Here is an 18,443-nt window from a genome sequence, read left to right as displayed (position 1 = left end):
TCAAGCTCCGCCCTTCACTCAGGTGTGTCATTAGGTTGTATTGGGCTCACCTGGTACCATTATAAAATGCTACACTTCGGAACATTCGTTCGTTTTATTTAATCTGTGGCGATGGGAGGATGTTGGCTTGTTTGTGCCATCTTAGTGCAGTTGTCATGGCCCTTGCAAGGTGAGCCAGGTATACCAAAACTGTTTTTGCACCTACATCTACAAAAATATACTGATTAAACTGTACGCATTCTAATTTATTCAGAGTTTTGTTTCTCAGTTCAGACACAGAGTGAGAGATGCATTATTAGCTGTAATTGTAACTTTAGCAGTAAGTGACATTTTGTGATCCAAACGGTTGTTTTAGCTGGAACAAATCCTTTGAGCTGTGGATTGGGCTTTACACAGTGCAAGTGGGACTCAGAGTGTGTCCTCTACAACCATGTGTGTGATGGTAAGCCGGACTGCAAGGATGGTTCAGATGAAGAGGACTGTGCATTAGAATGCAATACAGGTAGGCTTACTGGACTGGAAGTCCTACTACTTGGTATTACTTTCTGAAGTTTGCTTTGACCTAAGACAGATAAATAGTGTGTGCCACTTACAGTTCTGTGAATTACTAAAATGTATTGCTGTTATGACAGTTTGGAAATCAGATTAAATGTGACCATTGGAGTTGGCATAATGTCTTGTATGATATTGATAAATGCAACCCTTCACAAAATAAGCAAATTACTTAGAATCAAAATCGGATGTAATCTCTGGGTTTCTCATGTTTAAGAACCTATCAGATTTAAACGGGGCAAAAACACTCAGTTGCCAGTTTATTAGGTACACCTTACTAAAACTAATGCAATAAAGCCCACCTTTTTTAATGTTTAGTTTTTGTAATACCATTGCGGGTAGGCTCTCTGTATTATGCAATACAGTTCAACAGCACTCCAGCCTGCAAAATGATCATACAGTTGACTCAACAACTCTCTAAAACATTAGGACCTTCAAGAAGGTATTAGGATTTCTTGCAAGATTTTTGTATCAGACTGCATTAGTTTTAGCTACAGTGGCTTGCATAAGTTTACACATCCATGCTAAAGTTGACTAAAAAGAGGAATAAAAAAATTTATCTTGACCTAGAGATTGGCATGGTTTTATTTCAGTTAGCCTAATAGCTGGTTTGATTTGCATTGAGAGATGATTTTATGGAAAGTACCCCATGCCAATCTCTAGGTATGGTGAAGGGTATGTGGGTCTATTTTAATTCCAAAGGCCAAGGGAACTTTATCAGGATGCATAGTATCCTGGATCCATGAAATAAATGGCCTTTAAAAATCTGCCTGCCTCTATGGGAATTTAAAATGGGGGAGTTTATCATGCTTTTATAGTCAACTTTAGCATGGGTGTGTAAACTTGTGCAAGCCACTGTAGGTGTACCTAAAACAAATTGGCACCTGATTTTCCATTATCACATTATGTCATTAAGTCGGTTTCACAGTTTCCATATTCTATTTGGCATCCAGTCAAACATAGGAGTAATTTAAATGCAAGCAAACCATAACTTGTCTTTTAACAGTAAAATTTCAAATGCCTCAAATGAACAGATCAGTTCCAGTGTGCTCATGGGAAAAAGTGTCTACCAAAGGACCAGATGTGTGATGGTGTAACTCAGTGTCAGGACCGTTCTGATGAAATGCATTGTACGGAGCGAACTGACGACTGTGTTCACCACTGTGACGGCAAGAGTCGCTGCTTACCTGCAAACCTGATCTGTGATGGAGAGCGGGACTGTTTAGACGGCACAGATGAAGCCAACTGTGGTAGGTTGAAATGATTCTGAGAATCTCATGCCCACATTTGACACGTGCATAGTATGCAGTCTTGCATTATTGAGGTTTACCCATTTTTATTTGGCACCTGCATCAGAGGACCAAGAGGAAGACGGATATGAAAAGGAAGAAGGGGCTAGTACAACCTCTGTGCCCGCTTCCTCTGTTGGCTCACCTACGCCCATCAAGTGTTCTTTGGGCTCCAAACCCTGCAAGGACAACACAGAGTGTGTCCTTTACAACCATGTGTGTGATGGAGAAGCAGACTGCAGGGATGGCTCGGATGAGAAAGAATGTGTATCAGCGTGTGAAACAGGTAATGTGGTTGTTTAAGGTGTCTGTGTGGTATTCTGTTTCTGGGTTAAGAATATTACTTTATACTGCCCTCCAGTGGTTAGTTTATTTTATGTTGAGTACATCAGTCAAATACATTTTCTTCCAAATGCATTAAATGTTCTGTTTGTGCAGAGACGGTTAGCAATTTGGCTTCACACTATGTATTGACATTCATTGAGGATCATTGGTAAATGTAACCATATTGAACTCGAATGTGGTCGAAACACATGGGTCTGAAGGGACATTGCATTGTCACTGCAAAGAAATGTAATAGCAAATTATTAAAACCAATAGCATTATGCATATCAACAAAGAGTAAATGTAATGTATAGAGGAAGAGTCCAGATATATGAGGTATGTTAACAGGATTATTTATGGAGAACCTTAAAATCCACAAAAGCTGGGAACCAGTTTAGACAATTTTAAAGCCCAATTATAACCCCAGCATCCCGATTTATGCCATGTGTACTCTGCAGACCAGTTCCAGTGTGCGCATGGAAAGAAGTGCATAGCGCAGGGCCAGGTGTGCGACGGTGTGCCTCAGTGTCAGGACCGCTCGGATGAGCTGGGATGTGCCAAGCTGATGGAGGGCTGCGTGCACCAGTGTGATAACAAGAGCCGCTGCATTCCCAGCAGCTTCCTCTGTGACGGGGATAGGGACTGTGTGGACGGCAGTGACGAAAAAAACTGTGGTAGGTTGTCTGATCTTAATCTAGTCCCAATAATCTGCTCTGCTTGTATAGGACATCTTTTTGTGACAAAATCTTTGGCCCCCCCCTGTAGTTGACGAAGGCTGCAGTGCCATAGAGTTCAAGTGTGGTAATGGCCAGTGTGTGTCGGCCACAATGCTTTGTGATGGCCACCCAGACTGCTTGGACCGCTCCGATGAGGAGAGCTGCAGCGAGGCACCGGTCTGCGCCACCAAACACCGCTGCCCCCAGAGCAAGGAGTGTCTGGTGCAGGAGTGGTTCTGTGATGGAGATCAGGACTGCAAAGATGGCACGGATGAGAAGGTGTATGTTGGGCCAAAGTAGACATAAAAGTGGACAGATTTGTGTTGAACCCTATTCATGGGACCGTATTTACTTTGATCGATCTAATGTATGTGGAAAATTGGGGGTGAAACAACTGTACATCACCGAAAAGGGATTTTGACATGGCTGTGTATACATTTCTTCTCATACCCCTCTGCCACACGGACAAATAAAAGGCCAGTCACAAATCCAGCCCAAGGATGTATAAACACCTTGGGACAGATGTAGGGTTGGACATCGTTTGGATTTTAACAATTCAGATTCTACCTTTCGATTCCGACTCTTTTAGGGGTGGAGTTGAAATGGGTCACATGCCTATTTTCACAAATAAGAGAACTTTTTTATTTTTTTATTATTATGATTCAATGGTGGCTTCCAGTTTTACAGGGCTTTTGCAATGTAAAATAAAGCCACACTAGAGCGCTGCTTACTGTGCTCCAAGGCTGCAAAACAACAAATGCCTGGCCACTTCGGAAACCAAAACTTGTGCATGTTAAATTAGGAAGCGATGATCAGATTTGAAACCAAATCCTCTAAACGATTCCAATGAAACAATTCTACTGGAATCGTAATTTTTGGAACCATTCCAAGTAGGAATCTGTTCTCGATGCCCAATCCTAGACATATACATAGATTCAGGACTAAAACTGTGCAAGCTAGTGTTGCCACAATACCAAAATTATGACTGATACAATACCCTGCCTAAATATCTCAATACTGAAACAGTACCATGGCAAAAACCTAAAACGTCTGGAGAAGTAATAATGGATGATAGAACAATGCCTTTTTTTTTGAATTTTTCTTTTTAAATATTTTCTTTTTTTTAATATTTACATGCTAATAATCAGTCCCCTATACTTAAGTCTTTGATGGCTAACCAGATATCACTTACAGTGTTTCTTAAGACATATATATTTTTCTTTTGTGAAACGATGCCCCCACCAAAGGTCAGAACAGTAGTCACGGAGCTGGCAGTTTTCAGTTCAGCAAACCCTTGATAACATGGTGGTTTACAGCCACGCTCTCTAATGGTCTAAACGTATACGTGGCCTCCCTGTTGCCTCGATTTCCAAATCAAAAGTTGAATTTGTGAAGTACCAGTTAGGATGGCAGTGAAATAATACATTGGCTCCCCTTAGGATTGTCCTGTGGCTCCAATGAGCTGTGGGGAGTTCCAGTGGTCGTGTACATCCAAGACAAAGTGTATCCCTATATCCTGGAGGTGTGACCGCATGAAGGACTGTGACGATGGCAGTGACGAGACTGAATGTGAGTACATTATGTATAACTGAAAAAGGTGGTGTCGTTCATCCATTGAAAAGAAATTAAACAATGTTTGATTTTAAGTGGAATTAAGTTGTCGTAGCCTAGTAACTGCACATCTCTGGTCCGAATCCAGCCGGGGGGCTATTATTGCATGTAATCTCCTCTTTGAGCCTTTGTGTAAGGGTCTCTGTAATATCTAATGGAAGTCAAATGTCGAAAGTAATCTTAAGTGATGAGTATAGTGTGGAAACTGAAACGGCTGAAGATCAAAATGAAACCCATAAGAGGGGAACAGTTGAATAGCTGGAGCACCGGTCTCTTGAAGCCCCCCCTCTTGAAAAAAGCCCAGTCTGCTCTGATTGGCCAGCGTGTTTCCTGGAATCTCCGCTGCAGTTTTGTTTCACTAGTAGCAGCTGGAGCTACTGCAATGAGAGTATATAGCTAAAACAAATGCTACACAACTGGACATGTCCCAGCATTAATGTGACCTGAAATTGGGGAGAAATTACCAGCATTGGCTGCCAAGATTAAAGCTATCTGGCATCAGCATGCAGCTACTTAATAGTTAGCAGTATAATAACGTTAGATTGTAATGGAAGCGGCACTTTTTACCCATCAAAAATAAAGGCTTGTGAACCAAATACTACATAACGAAAAATATTTCAGGAGTAATGACCCGGGGAGAATTTAACATTGGCAGCCAAGAGGACATATTTTACTGCCGTTGGCATGTAACTACATGCGACAATGTCAACCCTTGTGTTGTCTTCCATAGGACCATGCGCTTGTCAACGCTTTTTCTAGGCACTTTTTAAAAATGTTTTTTTTTTTTTTTTTTTTTTTTTTTTTGGGGAGTGTTTCTTTTGGTTTTCATGTATAAACACCACTAACACTGACTCATTATTAGTTTTACACTTTTAGGATTTCATGGTCAATAAACCTCATTTATTAAGGAAATTATGTATAATCCTTGAGTTTAAAAAAAGCTGAAATTATGAATTTAGACTAATATTGAAGTAAGGACAATCACAGAAGGGTCAACATTCAGTCAGGACTGTTTTCGAAACATTTTGTTTTTCGAACACAAGAATTTAACCAAACACTCCAAAAACAAGAAAGTAGAGATTGGATAACTATAATATATTTACAGTTTGAATTTTGTCACTTGTATCACAGCTATCCCAAGGTCTTACAAAGCTAACAGTTGTGTCCGATTTCAATTTAAGCTGTTTTTGTGAACGTGAGGGGTCTTGTTAGGAGGAGCAGCTAGCTAGCTAGGTGTCCCATTCAATACAATGGGAAAAGATCAATTTAATGCTTTTTTTCTTTTTTTTGTGAATGAGAGGTTTCGTCATGCTGCTAGTGTCCCTTCAATCCAATGGGTAAAGATGGCGGCTAGCTAGCTACACTTTCGGCATAACTATAGTATATTTACACTTTGAATTTCATCACGGCATGCATATCACAGCTACCAAAAGGTCTTACAAAGCTTAGCTAACACTTGTCCGATTTCAATTTAATGCATTTTTGTGCATTTCAGTCTCATTAGGAGGAGGCTAGCTAGCTCTCATGGATGGACTCCAGCTCCCCGCGGGCTCTATCAATGAGACTTGCGGACAAGAGGAGTTTATTTCCCTGATTGTTTGTTTAAATAACTCATCACACGTCCATTATAAGATTAACTGGAACCTGCGGTAAGAGATTGCGGGCGTAACAAGACTGGCCATTTAGCAGGAAGAGGGGAGGGAGAACAGCGAGCTGCAGGCCCTGGAGCTGTGTCAGGGCAGCGGCGTTTGGTAGTCCAACGTAGCAACCCAGGCAGCACCGGCCGCTGAACTCCGACACACATTGCAATTAGCCATACATTTTCGTAAAACGGCCCATATTTGAGCTTTACATAGTTGATTTCTCGCATAAAGTTTCAGAAGTAAATTTTGTAATGGAATAGCAGAGATCTGCGCGACCTAGATTCAGAAGACTACCTGATCTCAGGTCAGTTGTGTAGCCTATGTAAATGTTGGGGCATGACAAAGACTAGAGCCAAATGAGGAGGAGCCACAGAGTTGACATCAACTCAGTGGCTCATTGAGATTTGCCTGTTTTCAGAGGCCGTTTCAAATTGTGAGATTTGCAGAGGAAAGAAGTGTCAATGGGATTTTGAGGTTCTATGTATGTACTGTTTACCCACCAAACTGTCATTTTTCAACTATGACAAGGTAAAATCGGTTTTGCATTCTATCACCCCTTTAAACATTTGTTTTGTTAACTTTGAATAAAGGGATTTTACTTTTATGTAGCCTAGCTGAATACCTCTAACATTCTGTGTTTTAAAACCAAAAAACATGGTGTGTGTGTGTGTACTAGGTAGGGTGGTGACATGCCTTCCTCACCAGTTCCAGTGTGGCAGCCAGGAGTGCCTGGATCCATCCCTGGTGTGTAACGGCATTACCAACTGTGTCGACGGCTCCGACGAGGGAGGCAGCTGCCAGATAAGCTGTGCAGAGGCAGATAACAAGCACTGCTCCCAGAGCTGCTACAGCACGCCACAGGGAACGGTGAGCACCCTTGTATTTTCCAACTTTGTGTGCACTTGACGTTAACGAACAAGGCAGTCCGTCCGTGGCTTAAAATGGAAAAATAAAGGCTTGAGACGGTGGAAGATGTATTCAGTTCCTTTTTTACTTAACTAAAGGTGCTAATACCACAGTGTAAAAATACGGTTACAAGAAAAGCCCTGCATTGAAAATGTTACTTAAGTAAAAGTGTGTATCATCAGGAACATGTACCTGAAAGTATCAAAAGTAAAAGTACTCGATGCAAATAAATCTTTATTTTTAGAAACTGGAAACACTCTAAAAAGTTTGGTGTTTTTAATTGACTGATTTCAGCTGTACTTGTAGGCCTATATATTGTTACATAGTTTAATTTATAATAAAACATTGTATTGTGTTTTTGTGTGCAAGATGAATGTAGGAGTAAAATGTACAATATTTTTCTGAAATGTAGAAAGTGGCATGAAAAGACTCAAGTAAAGTACATGTAGCCTACCTCCAATTTGTATTGAAGTACAGTAGTACTTGAGTAAATGTACTTTATAACATTCCACCACTAGTAGAAGAAATGCAGTAGAAACTGAATTGTGACTGTAGCAGTGAATGTAAAGTTTCTGAAAGACCCTTCTGGATAAACGAGCATTTTTTTTTTCTTCTATCAACGAAAAGTGTGTTGTGTATCATGACTCTATGATGGCGTACCCTCTTAAGTGTGTAATGTGAATGTTGCAGCTCCTCTGACTAATGCTCTGTTCTTGCTGTGTAGCGTTGTGGCTGTGAGGCAGGCTTCCAGTTCACAGCGGACGGGCTGACCTGTGCCGATATCGACGAGTGTGAAGGCCGGAGCCCAGGCGTGTGCAGTCAGCTGTGCATCAACAATCAAGGCTCATACCAATGTGACTGTCACCCAGGCTACGTAAAAGAGGCAGATGGACACAGCTGCAAGATCACCGGTAAAGCCCTTTGGTATATCATTTAGTGGGCCATAGAACCGTGTTTTGGAGGGGACGCATTATGGAAACTTAAAGGAACACGCTGACTTACTGGGACGTTAGCTTATTCACCGTAACCCCCAGAGTTAGACAAGTCCATACATACCCTTCTCATCTCCGTGCGTGTTGTAACTCTGACGCCCCCACCGCTAGCTAAGCCTAGCACAGATCCTGGAGGTAACCGGTTCCAACTAGCCTACTGCTCCCAATAAGTGACAAAATAACGCCAACATTTTCCTATTTACAATTTGTGATTTGTATAGTCACAGGGTGTACAAATAACAAGGTCACTATGCTTTTACTATCTAGTAATTGTTGACTCTATTACTCAAACTGAGCGAACTCTCTGCTCCTCGCCACAGGGCTTCAGGTGCTGCGAGCAAATTACTCTGCCCAAGTAGCAGAGAGTAGCAGTGCTTCGCCTCTCTGAGAATATAGTTCCCAGTTTGTATACGTTAGAAGATGGCTGTGTCTCATGTGACCTTATTTCTTCACCCTGTGACTATGCAAATCGCAACATGTTAATGGGAACATGTTGCTGTTTTGTCACTTATTGGGAGCAGTAGGCTAGTTGGAGATGGTTACCTCCAGGATCTGTGCTAGGCTTAGCTAGCGCTGGGGACGTCAGACAGAGTTACAACACGCACGGACAGTGAATAAGCTGAAGTCTCAATAAATTGGCGTGTTCCTTTTTTTTTTTTTTTTTTTTTTTTTGTTTAAAGAATTAGTTTGACATTTTGGGAAATACTTTTCATACAATTCACTTTCTTGCAGAGAGTTGGATGAGAACACTTTTGCCAAGAAAGTAAATAAGGGCGTTTCCAAAAATGTTGGAACATTCCAACACACCCCCTTTTTTTTTTACTTGTATGAACATTTGTCCTGTATCTGCATGGTTACTTACTTACCTAAAAAGATGAAGACTGCAATAATGTTTATAAAACATATAGGAAATAAATCTAGGGTAACATTTTTGCAGTGTGGTTCAATAAATGCATCCACTCAGTAAGACCATCCTTCATTTAATCCATTTTTAACATTAATAGTCTATATCCATAGTCCTTTTTGATCATCATCCTTTTCTCACCCCTCAGGTGAACCCTTCCTGTTGTCGTCCGTCCAAACGGACCTCTTCTCGTTTGGCCTGCGCAGCCACAGCCTTGATGTGTTGTCCTCCTCTGCCAAGAAGGCCATCCTCTCCCTGGACTACGACTGGAGGAAGCAGAGGGTCTATTGGGTCAGTCTGGATGCTGAAAGCATCAGGTGGTCCTCACTGGACCAGAAGACCACAGGAACTCTGACTAAAGGTTGGGAGCCACGTGAGCCACACAGGCAATTATCCAAGTTTACAAGAAATGTACAGTCACTCAGAGTCCTGGCATCAATCGTTCAGGCCTCCTGTTTCCACTTTATCAGGTGCCGCTGAAAAAAAGAGCCGTGAGCGTCCTGTGCTCGTCCGCCATAAATCCGGGCGCGCCTGCAAGATATTATGTCATTTTGACGTCACGATGGCGCGCGCCACCTTGGATGCGGCTAGTATACTTATGTTTAAGGGTCCCTCCTCAAGACGTGACACAATTTCAATTTTATTGTCATCTGCACAATGTGCAGGCACATATGTAACGAAATCTAGGTCAGTGGCGTCCAACAAACGGTGCAGGTGGTGGGCACATACACAGCAGATTTTACAAAAACAACCAGAAATTAGACAATATTTATTAACATTATAAACAGTATTTACAGACTCAGAATTGTATTGATGATAAACTGTGCAAGTGAGGTAAGATATATCTAAGGAGTAGGAAAAGAAACCGGACAGCAGACGGGACTACTAACATGAGCAAATGACATATTATGAACCTGGGCAAATGTTTCCACAGGTGTCCGGGCTGATTCCATTGCCGTGGACTGGCTTGGGAGGAACCTGTACTGGATCGACGGAGTGAACAGTCAGATTGTTGCAGTCGGACTGTCCACAGCCACTGTGGAGTCCTCGGACCACAGCGTCATCCTGGATGAAGACCTGGAACAGCCTCGCTCTCTGGCACTGCTGCCACAAAAAGGGTCAGCATGATGATTTCACCCTCCAAACTCTACAATGTTTGTAAAAAGCCTTTTTTTTTTTTTTTTTTTTTTTTTTTTTTTTTTTTTTTTGGGTGCTCATTATGCTTTTTGGCTTTTTCCCTTTCCTTTATTGTGTTATGTATCTTTTTTTTTTTTTTTTTTTTTTTTTTGTGCACATTATAGGTTTACAAAGTGAAAAAGCCCAAAATCCACCCCAAAGGGACTTACCATCTCCAACAGAAAACACTGTTCACCAACTGCTCCAAACAGCTCTATTGTAGTCCAGCCTTTACTTCATAGACAAACGTGGTCACTTTGTAACACACGTTATAATGCTTGCCTAGCTGCTAGCGTGGCACGCCCTCATATTCTGCTTCTGACTGGCTAGTAGTCCTTACCTAGCTACTGTGCATGTGCGACTCCCAACAAAGATGGAACAGAAGTGAGATGCCTCACTCTTTAGCTAAAACGGAGAGCTCAACACAGGGTGAAAAGAGGAGCTGCAGTACAACAAAAATGTCTTTTGAAAATTAAACCATGTAAACCTATTCTGATATAACCCCCTTAATAAAATTTATGAACCTGATAATAAGCATAATATGAGCACTTTAAAGACCAGTTGAGTCTTGTTTTTCTACCAGGTTGATGTTCTGGACAGAGATTGGTACTGTAGTGAAGATAGAGCGCGCTGGCATGGACGGGTCCGAGAGGAAGGCAGTGGTAAACTCCAGTCTGGGCTGGCCGGGTGGTGTGGCTGTCGACCCAATCTCTGACAGGGTCTACTGGACAGATGAAAGGCTGAGGGCCATTGGCTCTGCAACACTGGATGGAGAGGACATTCGGGTAACTCTTTTTAAAAAGGGGATGTCATAGGGCTGGCCAATATATTGATATATGAGGCTAAATATCATCGATTTTGGATATCGTAATATGACAAGTGTTGCCTTTTCCTGTGTTTTTTTTTTTTTTTTTTTTTTTTTTTTTTTCCCAGGGTTACATTACAGTAAAGTGATGTGTATTTTCTGTTCAGTTTGCTTTTACCCACTTAAGTCATTATATTCCACTGATTATTTGTCACAAATGTCATTGTGTAAATACTTTGTGAAAGCCTCAATTGTCAACCCTACAATATCACCACAATATCCAGGTATTTGGCCAAATATCGTGATATCCTGCCCTCCTTTAACTAGGAGTACCCCACAAGTGACACTTAATGGGTTTGTTTTTCCAAAATGGCCTGAGCATAGATGATGGCTCATTTGAAAACGGTAAGACTCTAAAGTCACAGACCTGAATAAAACATGGGTCTATTTAAATGTAATTTTCAGATTCTACAGATGAAAGAGACCACCAACCCATTCTCCCTGGCACTGTTCAATGACATGCTCTACTGGTCTGATGCCAAAAAGCGAGTGGTGCTGACTGCTCATAAAATCTCTGGCAAAAACTGTCAAGTTCTCCTGAAAAGACTCCGACAACCTTTTGGTGTGAAGGTGAGTAAAATGTTGACTGAAGGATGTTGGGACACAGGTGGATATGGGGCTGGTATTTTATAATGGAGGAACTGTAACTACATTTTGGATCACTCCTTGTGTTCTTGAAGTGCTCTCAGCATATTGCCCGTGTACTGCTATGACACTGCATGTTTTAGCTTATGAAGATACTAACCGTTTTGGGAAATTATCAAAACCCCGGGGTCGTTGATGGAAATGATCCCGAACTGCTGTTAATGAAATTATACATTCCATGTGCTGAAAGGAATATTTCAATTTCTATTTTATTTTTATCAGCATGAATTGTAAGGTGCAAAAAGAGCATTATTAAAACCCTCTTGTTCGCTGCTTGGTTTGCAGGTCATCCACCCATTGCTCCAGATGGGCATTGATAGCCCCTGCGAGAACATGGACTGTTCCCACATGTGTGTGTTGGCCCTGGGACCCAAGGCTGTGTGCAAGTGTCCCTCTGGTCTCTTACTGGCTGAGGATGGCCTGACATGCTCCAGCCTTGTCAATTCAGCGTTCCTGCTGATGCTGTCTCCCTCCACAGTCACTCAGGTTTTGTAATAATGCATAGTTTCGCTTGGTCTAATTTGCCTTAAGGGCAGGGGTGCCAAACTCATTTTAGTTCATGGGGCCACATCGCCCTAATTTGATCTCAAGTAGGCCAGACCAGTAAACCACTCCAGACAAACTTTATCTGCCACAGCTTGATGTTGGCAAACGCAAGTTGCTTCTGCTACGACGGCGTTCTAAGGCCATTGCAGGAAACAAATTATGTTACGAACCTGGGAGAGAGGAGTAATATTCAGAGGAAAAAAAACTTAGATTTTTAAGATTTAAAGTTGTACATTTATGGAAAAATAACTCTTATATTCAGAGATTAAAGTGGTAAATTTGGAATTGGACTACTTCTCTGCAATTTTCACATTTTGCAAAGTCATCCAGTGGACCGGATTGGACACTTTGGCGGGCTGTTTCTGGCCCATGGGCTGTATGTTTGACACCCCTGCTTTAGGGTAACTTTTTCCAACCTGGACCCTATTTTTGGTGATTTCTGAGCAGTTTCTGGTGGGGAAAAAAAGGTATATCTCTCTTCTTAAAATAAATGATCTGAACCTTTTTTAGTGGACAAAATTCATGATTTTTCCCTATGATTACCTGGTTATAGTACATAGTTGCTTAATACTGGACTAATTTCAAAGATATTTGTTTACATTAGTCAAATAGACACCAATGCATGGGAAAAATAGGGTCAAAATTAAAAAATACCCTTTTAACAGAATGTAGGCCTAATTGTGTTGAGACCACTTTAATCTATTCTCTCATAGATCTACTTGCAGTCCCGACACACAGCAGGAGAGTTGAAGGGCTGGCCTGAACACGTGGCCCTGCAGGTACCCAGCGTCAATGAAGCAGCCATCATGGACTACTGCCTACGTGACCACACCCTGTTCTTGACGGACGACGGCACAACCTCACTAAGCTCCTTTAAGCTAAAGGACTCTGACTTGTCCTCTAAGGGCCAGCTTCTGAAACTCCTGGGCAACACCATCACCGCCATGGCTCTGGACTGGGTGACACTTAACATCTACTGGAGCAGCAACAAACAGCCCCGCCTGCAGGTCACCTCCAGCACCGGCGCACACACTGCCGTTCTCATAAAAGAAGGTATTGGGAGAGTGCGATCCATCGCCCTCCACCCTCCCAACGGAAGGGTTTGTTTTGCCAACATGGGCCAGCAGGGTACGAGTACCGTGGCTACTGTAGAGTGTGCCAACATGGACGGTGCTGGGCGGAGTGTGGTGTGCAAGGATGCTGTCCAGCCCACATCTCTGGTCTTCTCCAGTAATGGGGATACAATTTACTGGGCTGACACAGGTATGACTTATTACAAATTTTCGGTATAGTCGGGTAAGTTTTCTTAAAGATGTGTTTTTTTTTTTTTTTTAATGCATTGAAAGTAAATTATGTGGAATAAAAAATTTGTTTATAAAAGAAATAACCAAGCTTGGATTCTTGCCCAGGTTTAGGGACCATTGGCTCTGTCAAGCTTGATGGCTCTGGATACAGAGAGGTGAAGACAGGTGATGGCCTGGTTGCTGTGGCTCTGAGTGATGGCGCACTGCTCTGGATTACTGTCAGTGGTAATGGCTCATATAGTATGTACATACAAATTACATCTAATGCAATGTTGTGTGTACCAATTACCAGGATTTGGTGCTGTTCAGCAACATCATAACTATAGTGTTTGTTTGCTGCATAAGTTATCCAATACATCAGGAGTTCAAAACCTTCACAATTCACAAATGGGCAACTGGTAGCTAGTGGCGCTTCTAGACCATATCAAATGGAGGGGCCAGTCTGGGGGCCACAGGTGATTTTTTTTTTTTTTGCTGCATACCACCAACCCTCCATAGATTTGTTTCTATAAAAGACAACAAACACAACAATATTAATTCAGTGTTAACCTACAGTTTTATCACTGCACATAAATAATATCCCCTCTTTGGGGTTAAAGGTGGGGTTAAAATGTATGAATATTTGTCAGTTAGGGGGGCCAGAGGGGGGTTCGAGGCTTATTACGGGGGCACTAGAACAGCACTAGTAACATCCTATAGTGGATGGGTAAACATCTTGCAATGTTTCCTTGGATTTCTAATGTAGCTACATTTACTTTGTGTTGGCCCTTTTCTTCAGACAAGACGAGGCTCTGGTACAGAGATGAGCAACATCAAAACAAGTTGTGGTTTGAGGTCGACTCAGAAGTGATCAGCTTAAAGGCTTTCAGCAAGTCCAGTCAAATTGGTACGTAAGAATACACGCCATAACTGTTTTGATGGCAGTTTAGAGGGCTCCTCCAAATAAGAGCGTAATGAGGTGGTAAATGTTATCTCGCGGTGAATGTCGCAAACTCCAGTTGACTTATTATTATTATTATTATTATTATTATTATAATATAGATTATTATTATTTTTTTTTTTTTAAATACAGGGTCAAACGAGTGCACAGAAAACAACGGCCACTGCCAGCACTTATGCCTCGCCACCCCAAGAAGTCGGACATGCAAGTGTGCCCATGACCACATCCTTGTGAATTCCACCCACTGTAGCCCGGAGCAAAGCTGCCCCAGTGGCAGCAGGCCCTGCCTGGATCAATTCCAATGCCAGCCTGTTGAGAAGTTCTGTAACGGTCATGTTGACTGCTATGACCACTCAGATGAGAACTGTGAGTCTTTATTTTTTTTTTTTTTTTTTTTTTTTTTAAAGTAGTAAGAAATGGAAAATAGATGTAATGTCCTTGATCTAAAATAGCCCAGTTTTGTTAGTTTTTTTTGGCTGAAGTTGTCAATTTTCTTAGGTGTCCATCTGAAGCAGTTGTCAAAAGCCATTGTCCCAGCTTCCACCCAGCCCCGCTCCTCTTTTCCTCGTCCGTCCACTCTAACTCCTCTCTCTGGAGACGCTGGCCTGAACACCACCCTGAATGTAAACGGTCAGCTCAGTAACCTGGACGTCCAGCAGTGCAGCGAAAGACGCTGCAGTGGCAACGGGCACTGCGTGGAGACCGATGGAAAGCCTGCGTGTGTGTGTTCACTGGCCTACAGGGGGGAGTCCTGTCAAGATCATCTCCTGAAGACCATGAAGGGTCCCATTGTCTACGCTGCTGCGGGGCTCTGTGCAGTAGTGGTGTTGATTGCTGTGATGGCAGTGGTGATTAGGAGGAAGAAGAGTGCCAACCAAAGGTTTGTCTAATTTACTAATTAGAAGTAACCTTCCTGTACCAACATTAATAGATTTAGTCTTCAGCTTGCAAATTAAAATTTCTCTGCAAGACCTCAACATTACGGCCATGCTAGTTCCTCTGTGAGACTGTTCTTGGGCAGTAGCTTTGAACTAAATAACATGCTGACAGTGACAATGCTAGCATTTTAAGCTGGTGTAAATCGGTTCACAAGCTAACATTTGCTAATTGGGATTTTGAGATTAGAAGCATTCTGGTTTCCATTTGAGACCAGTCATGTCTAAGCGTGCTTTAGTTGCACGCAGGTTAGTCTAGATCCCGTAAGTAAATTTTTAGGATGGAGCCGGACATCCCTTTGCTTAGACTCTGTGTTGCTGTTCTCAAAATGCCTTCCCTACAAGAAACTACAGCCTTCGCTAGCAAGCACGCTGTTAATTTTGATCATGCAACAAGGCAGGGCTGCTTGGTTTTTTTCGGTGGATATTAGTAAATGCTGAAAGGCGATACACTGGTAATGTATACAGTGGGGAAAATAAGTATTTGATACACTGCATGATTTTGCAGGTTTTCCTACTTTACAAAGCATGTAGAGGTCTGTAATTTTTATCATACGTACACTTCAACTGTGACATGTATGATTTTGTTTTTTAAATAATTAATTTGCATTTTATTGCATGAAATAAGTATTTGATCACCTACCAACCAGTAAGAATTCCATCTCTCACAAACCTGTTAGTTTTTCGTTAAGAAGCCCTCCTGTTCTCCACTACCTTTATTAACTGCCCCCGTTTGAACTTGTTACCTGTATAAAAGATACCTGTCCACAAACTCGATCAGACTCCAACCTCTCCACAATGGCCAAGACCAGAGAGCTGTGTAAGGACATCAGGGATAAAATTGTAGACCTGCACAAGGCTGGGATGGGCTACAGGACAATAGGCAAGCAGCTTGGTGAGAAGGCAACAAATGATGATGCAATTATTAGAAAATGGAAGAAGTTCAAGATGATGGTCAATCTCCCTCGGTCTGGGGCACCATGTAAGCTCTCAACTTGTGGGGCATCAATGATGATGAGGAACATGAGGGATCAGCCCAGAACTACATGGCAGGACCTGCTCAATGACCTGAAGAGAGCTAGGACCACAGTCTGAAAGAAAACAATTAGTAACATACTACACAGTCATGGATTAAAATCCTGCAGCGCACGCAAGGTCCCCCTGCTCAAGCCAGCACATGTCCAGGCCCATCTGAAGTTTGCCAATGACCATCTGGATGATCTATGATCGTGAAGCATGGAGGTGGAAACATAATTTTTTGGGGATGCTTTTCTGCAAAGGGGACAGGACGACTGCACTGTATTGAGGGGAGGATGGATGGGGCCATGTATCGCGAGATCTTGGCCAACAACCTCCTTCCCTCAGTAAGAACATTGAATATGGGTCGTGGCTGGGTCTTCCAGCATGACAACAACCCAAAACACACAGCCAGGGCAACTAAAGAGTAAGAAGCATCTCAAGGTCCTGGAGTGGCCTAGCCAGTCTCCAGACCTGAACCAAATAGAAAATCTTTGGAGGGAGCTGAAAGTCTGTATTGCCCAGCGACCCAAAACCTGAAGGATCTGGAGAAGGTCTGTATGGAGGAGTGGGCCAAAATCCCTGCTGCAGTGTGCAAACCTGGTCAAGAACTACTAAGTTCTGCTTTTCTGATGTATCAAATACTTATGTCATGCAATAAAATGTAAATTAGTTATTTAAAAACCATACAATGTGATTTTTCTGGAATTTTGTTTGATTCCGTCACACACAGTTTAAGTGTACCTATGATAAAAATTACAGACTTCTACATGCTTTGTAAGTAGGAAAACCTGCAAAATCGGCAGTGTATCAAATACTTGTTCTCCCCACTGTACATAGTTAAATGTTAATTAAAATGGCTCATGCTACTGTATTGTGTGAACGGTTAACTTGTATTATGTACTAATATTTTATGTGGCATTTTCTTTTGCTGGGTGCAAATGTTCCATCAAAACAAGTTCCTTCCTGAGGCTGTTTTGCAGAGCCACCGTCGCGGAGTTGGGAGCTTGACACCGCAAAAGACTGATTGGTTTAAAGAAATGCAAACGACACAGAATGTTGTGTTTTTTTTTTTTTTTTTTCTTCTTTCACCTATCCCACAATGTATCAGTGGTGACTCATTGGCTATCATCTGATTTAATTTTTTTTTATTTTCACTTTATCTTCGATAATATGCAGATCTGTTTACAGAAATTAGCTGAAATTTTGTCTGGACCGCCTAAAAGTATCAACCTTGGACTGTAAACATTGACCCGGTGCACAGAGAGCAAGTCTTGGCCCGGATAAGAGTTATCTGCTGGCTACACCGGAACCCAAGACATATTAGCTGTTTTCCCCCAGGGACTAAATTGTTATCAGACAAATAGCCAATGGGTTCCCAGATTTAGGGACCACCGAAGCTTCTACCACTTATCCTGTTGGGACCATATGTGTCGGATCAAATTTAATGGCAATCCATCATAGTTGTTTCTTTGGTTAAAAACTAATTTCACAGTCATGATGGTGCCAAAGGAAAAGTCAGGACACAAATCCAGTATGCTTGGTCTTGGAGGACCAGGAAGACCATGAATACCTATCACTACATTTGGTGTCTGTGCAGATGGTGTTAAATGTGTTTGCCAAATCTCCACATATTGCAACAGTTGACGAGCACAGGCCTGCGGTTTTGTATTTCTGTCCTGCAGGAGAGCTAGACCAGTAGCATTAAAAGAAACTAGTATGACTGATCTGGAGAACGGAGCGAAGACCAGTGTAGAAAATGGAACTTCAACCGATCGGGAAAACGGAGCTGAGACCTGTACACAAACTGTCCCAGCCGACACAGACAAACCAGAGGTGAACCTCTCCAAAAACTCCACAAACTAGCAGGTTCCCAATTTATGTTTCTATGTTACTGTGCTTGTGGAATGGTCGGTCCTTCAAAAACTCCATAAACTAGCAGGTTCCCAATTTATCTTACTGTGCTTGTGGGATGGCCGTCTGACTTACTTTCTTTCTTTGCAGGAAGTGGCATCTTCGGTGGACTGAGGTTGCTTCCTATGCACACAATGTTTTAAATAAACAGTTTGCATTTTCCA

The 18,443-nt window shown here is 42.1% G+C and overlaps 1 protein-coding gene across 4 annotated transcripts; it reads left to right on the top strand.

The window, feature by feature from the left end:
* The first annotated feature begins 33 nt into the window (after positions 1–33).
* lrp13 (low-density lipoprotein receptor related-protein 13) lies at positions 34–18,443 on the top strand. 4 transcript variants are annotated; one of them, XM_028578867.1, is made up of 21 exons: positions 34–178; positions 356–502; positions 1,587–1,802; positions 1,909–2,127; positions 2,624–2,839; positions 2,931–3,160; positions 4,321–4,450; positions 6,812–7,002; positions 7,766–7,952; positions 9,086–9,298; positions 9,872–10,055; positions 10,697–10,898; positions 11,384–11,548; positions 11,909–12,109; positions 12,883–13,432; positions 13,579–13,713; positions 14,252–14,359; positions 14,546–14,779; positions 14,912–15,293; positions 18,051–18,234; positions 18,370–18,443. In XM_028578867.1, exons 1-20 carry the CDS (start codon positions 112–114, stop codon positions 18,229–18,231), a joined length of 4,158 nt encoding a protein of 1,385 aa, XP_028434668.1. In that variant the 5' UTR covers positions 34–111; the 3' UTR covers positions 18,232–18,234; positions 18,370–18,443. The 4 variants fall into 4 exon arrangements, with proteins under 4 accessions (XP_028434668.1, XP_028434671.1, XP_028434669.1 ...); XM_028578870.1 differs by having other exon boundaries at positions 35–178; positions 13,579–13,698; XM_028578868.1 differs by having other exon boundaries at positions 35–178; positions 18,051–18,201.

This window comes from Perca flavescens, chromosome 5, assembly GCF_004354835.1.
Source record: "Perca flavescens isolate YP-PL-M2 chromosome 5, PFLA_1.0, whole genome shotgun sequence".
NCBI classification, from domain to species: domain Eukaryota; kingdom Metazoa; phylum Chordata; class Actinopteri; order Perciformes; family Percidae; genus Perca; species Perca flavescens.
Note: the sequence above shows the minus strand (reverse complement) of the source record. Positions and strands in the feature narration are given on the sequence as shown.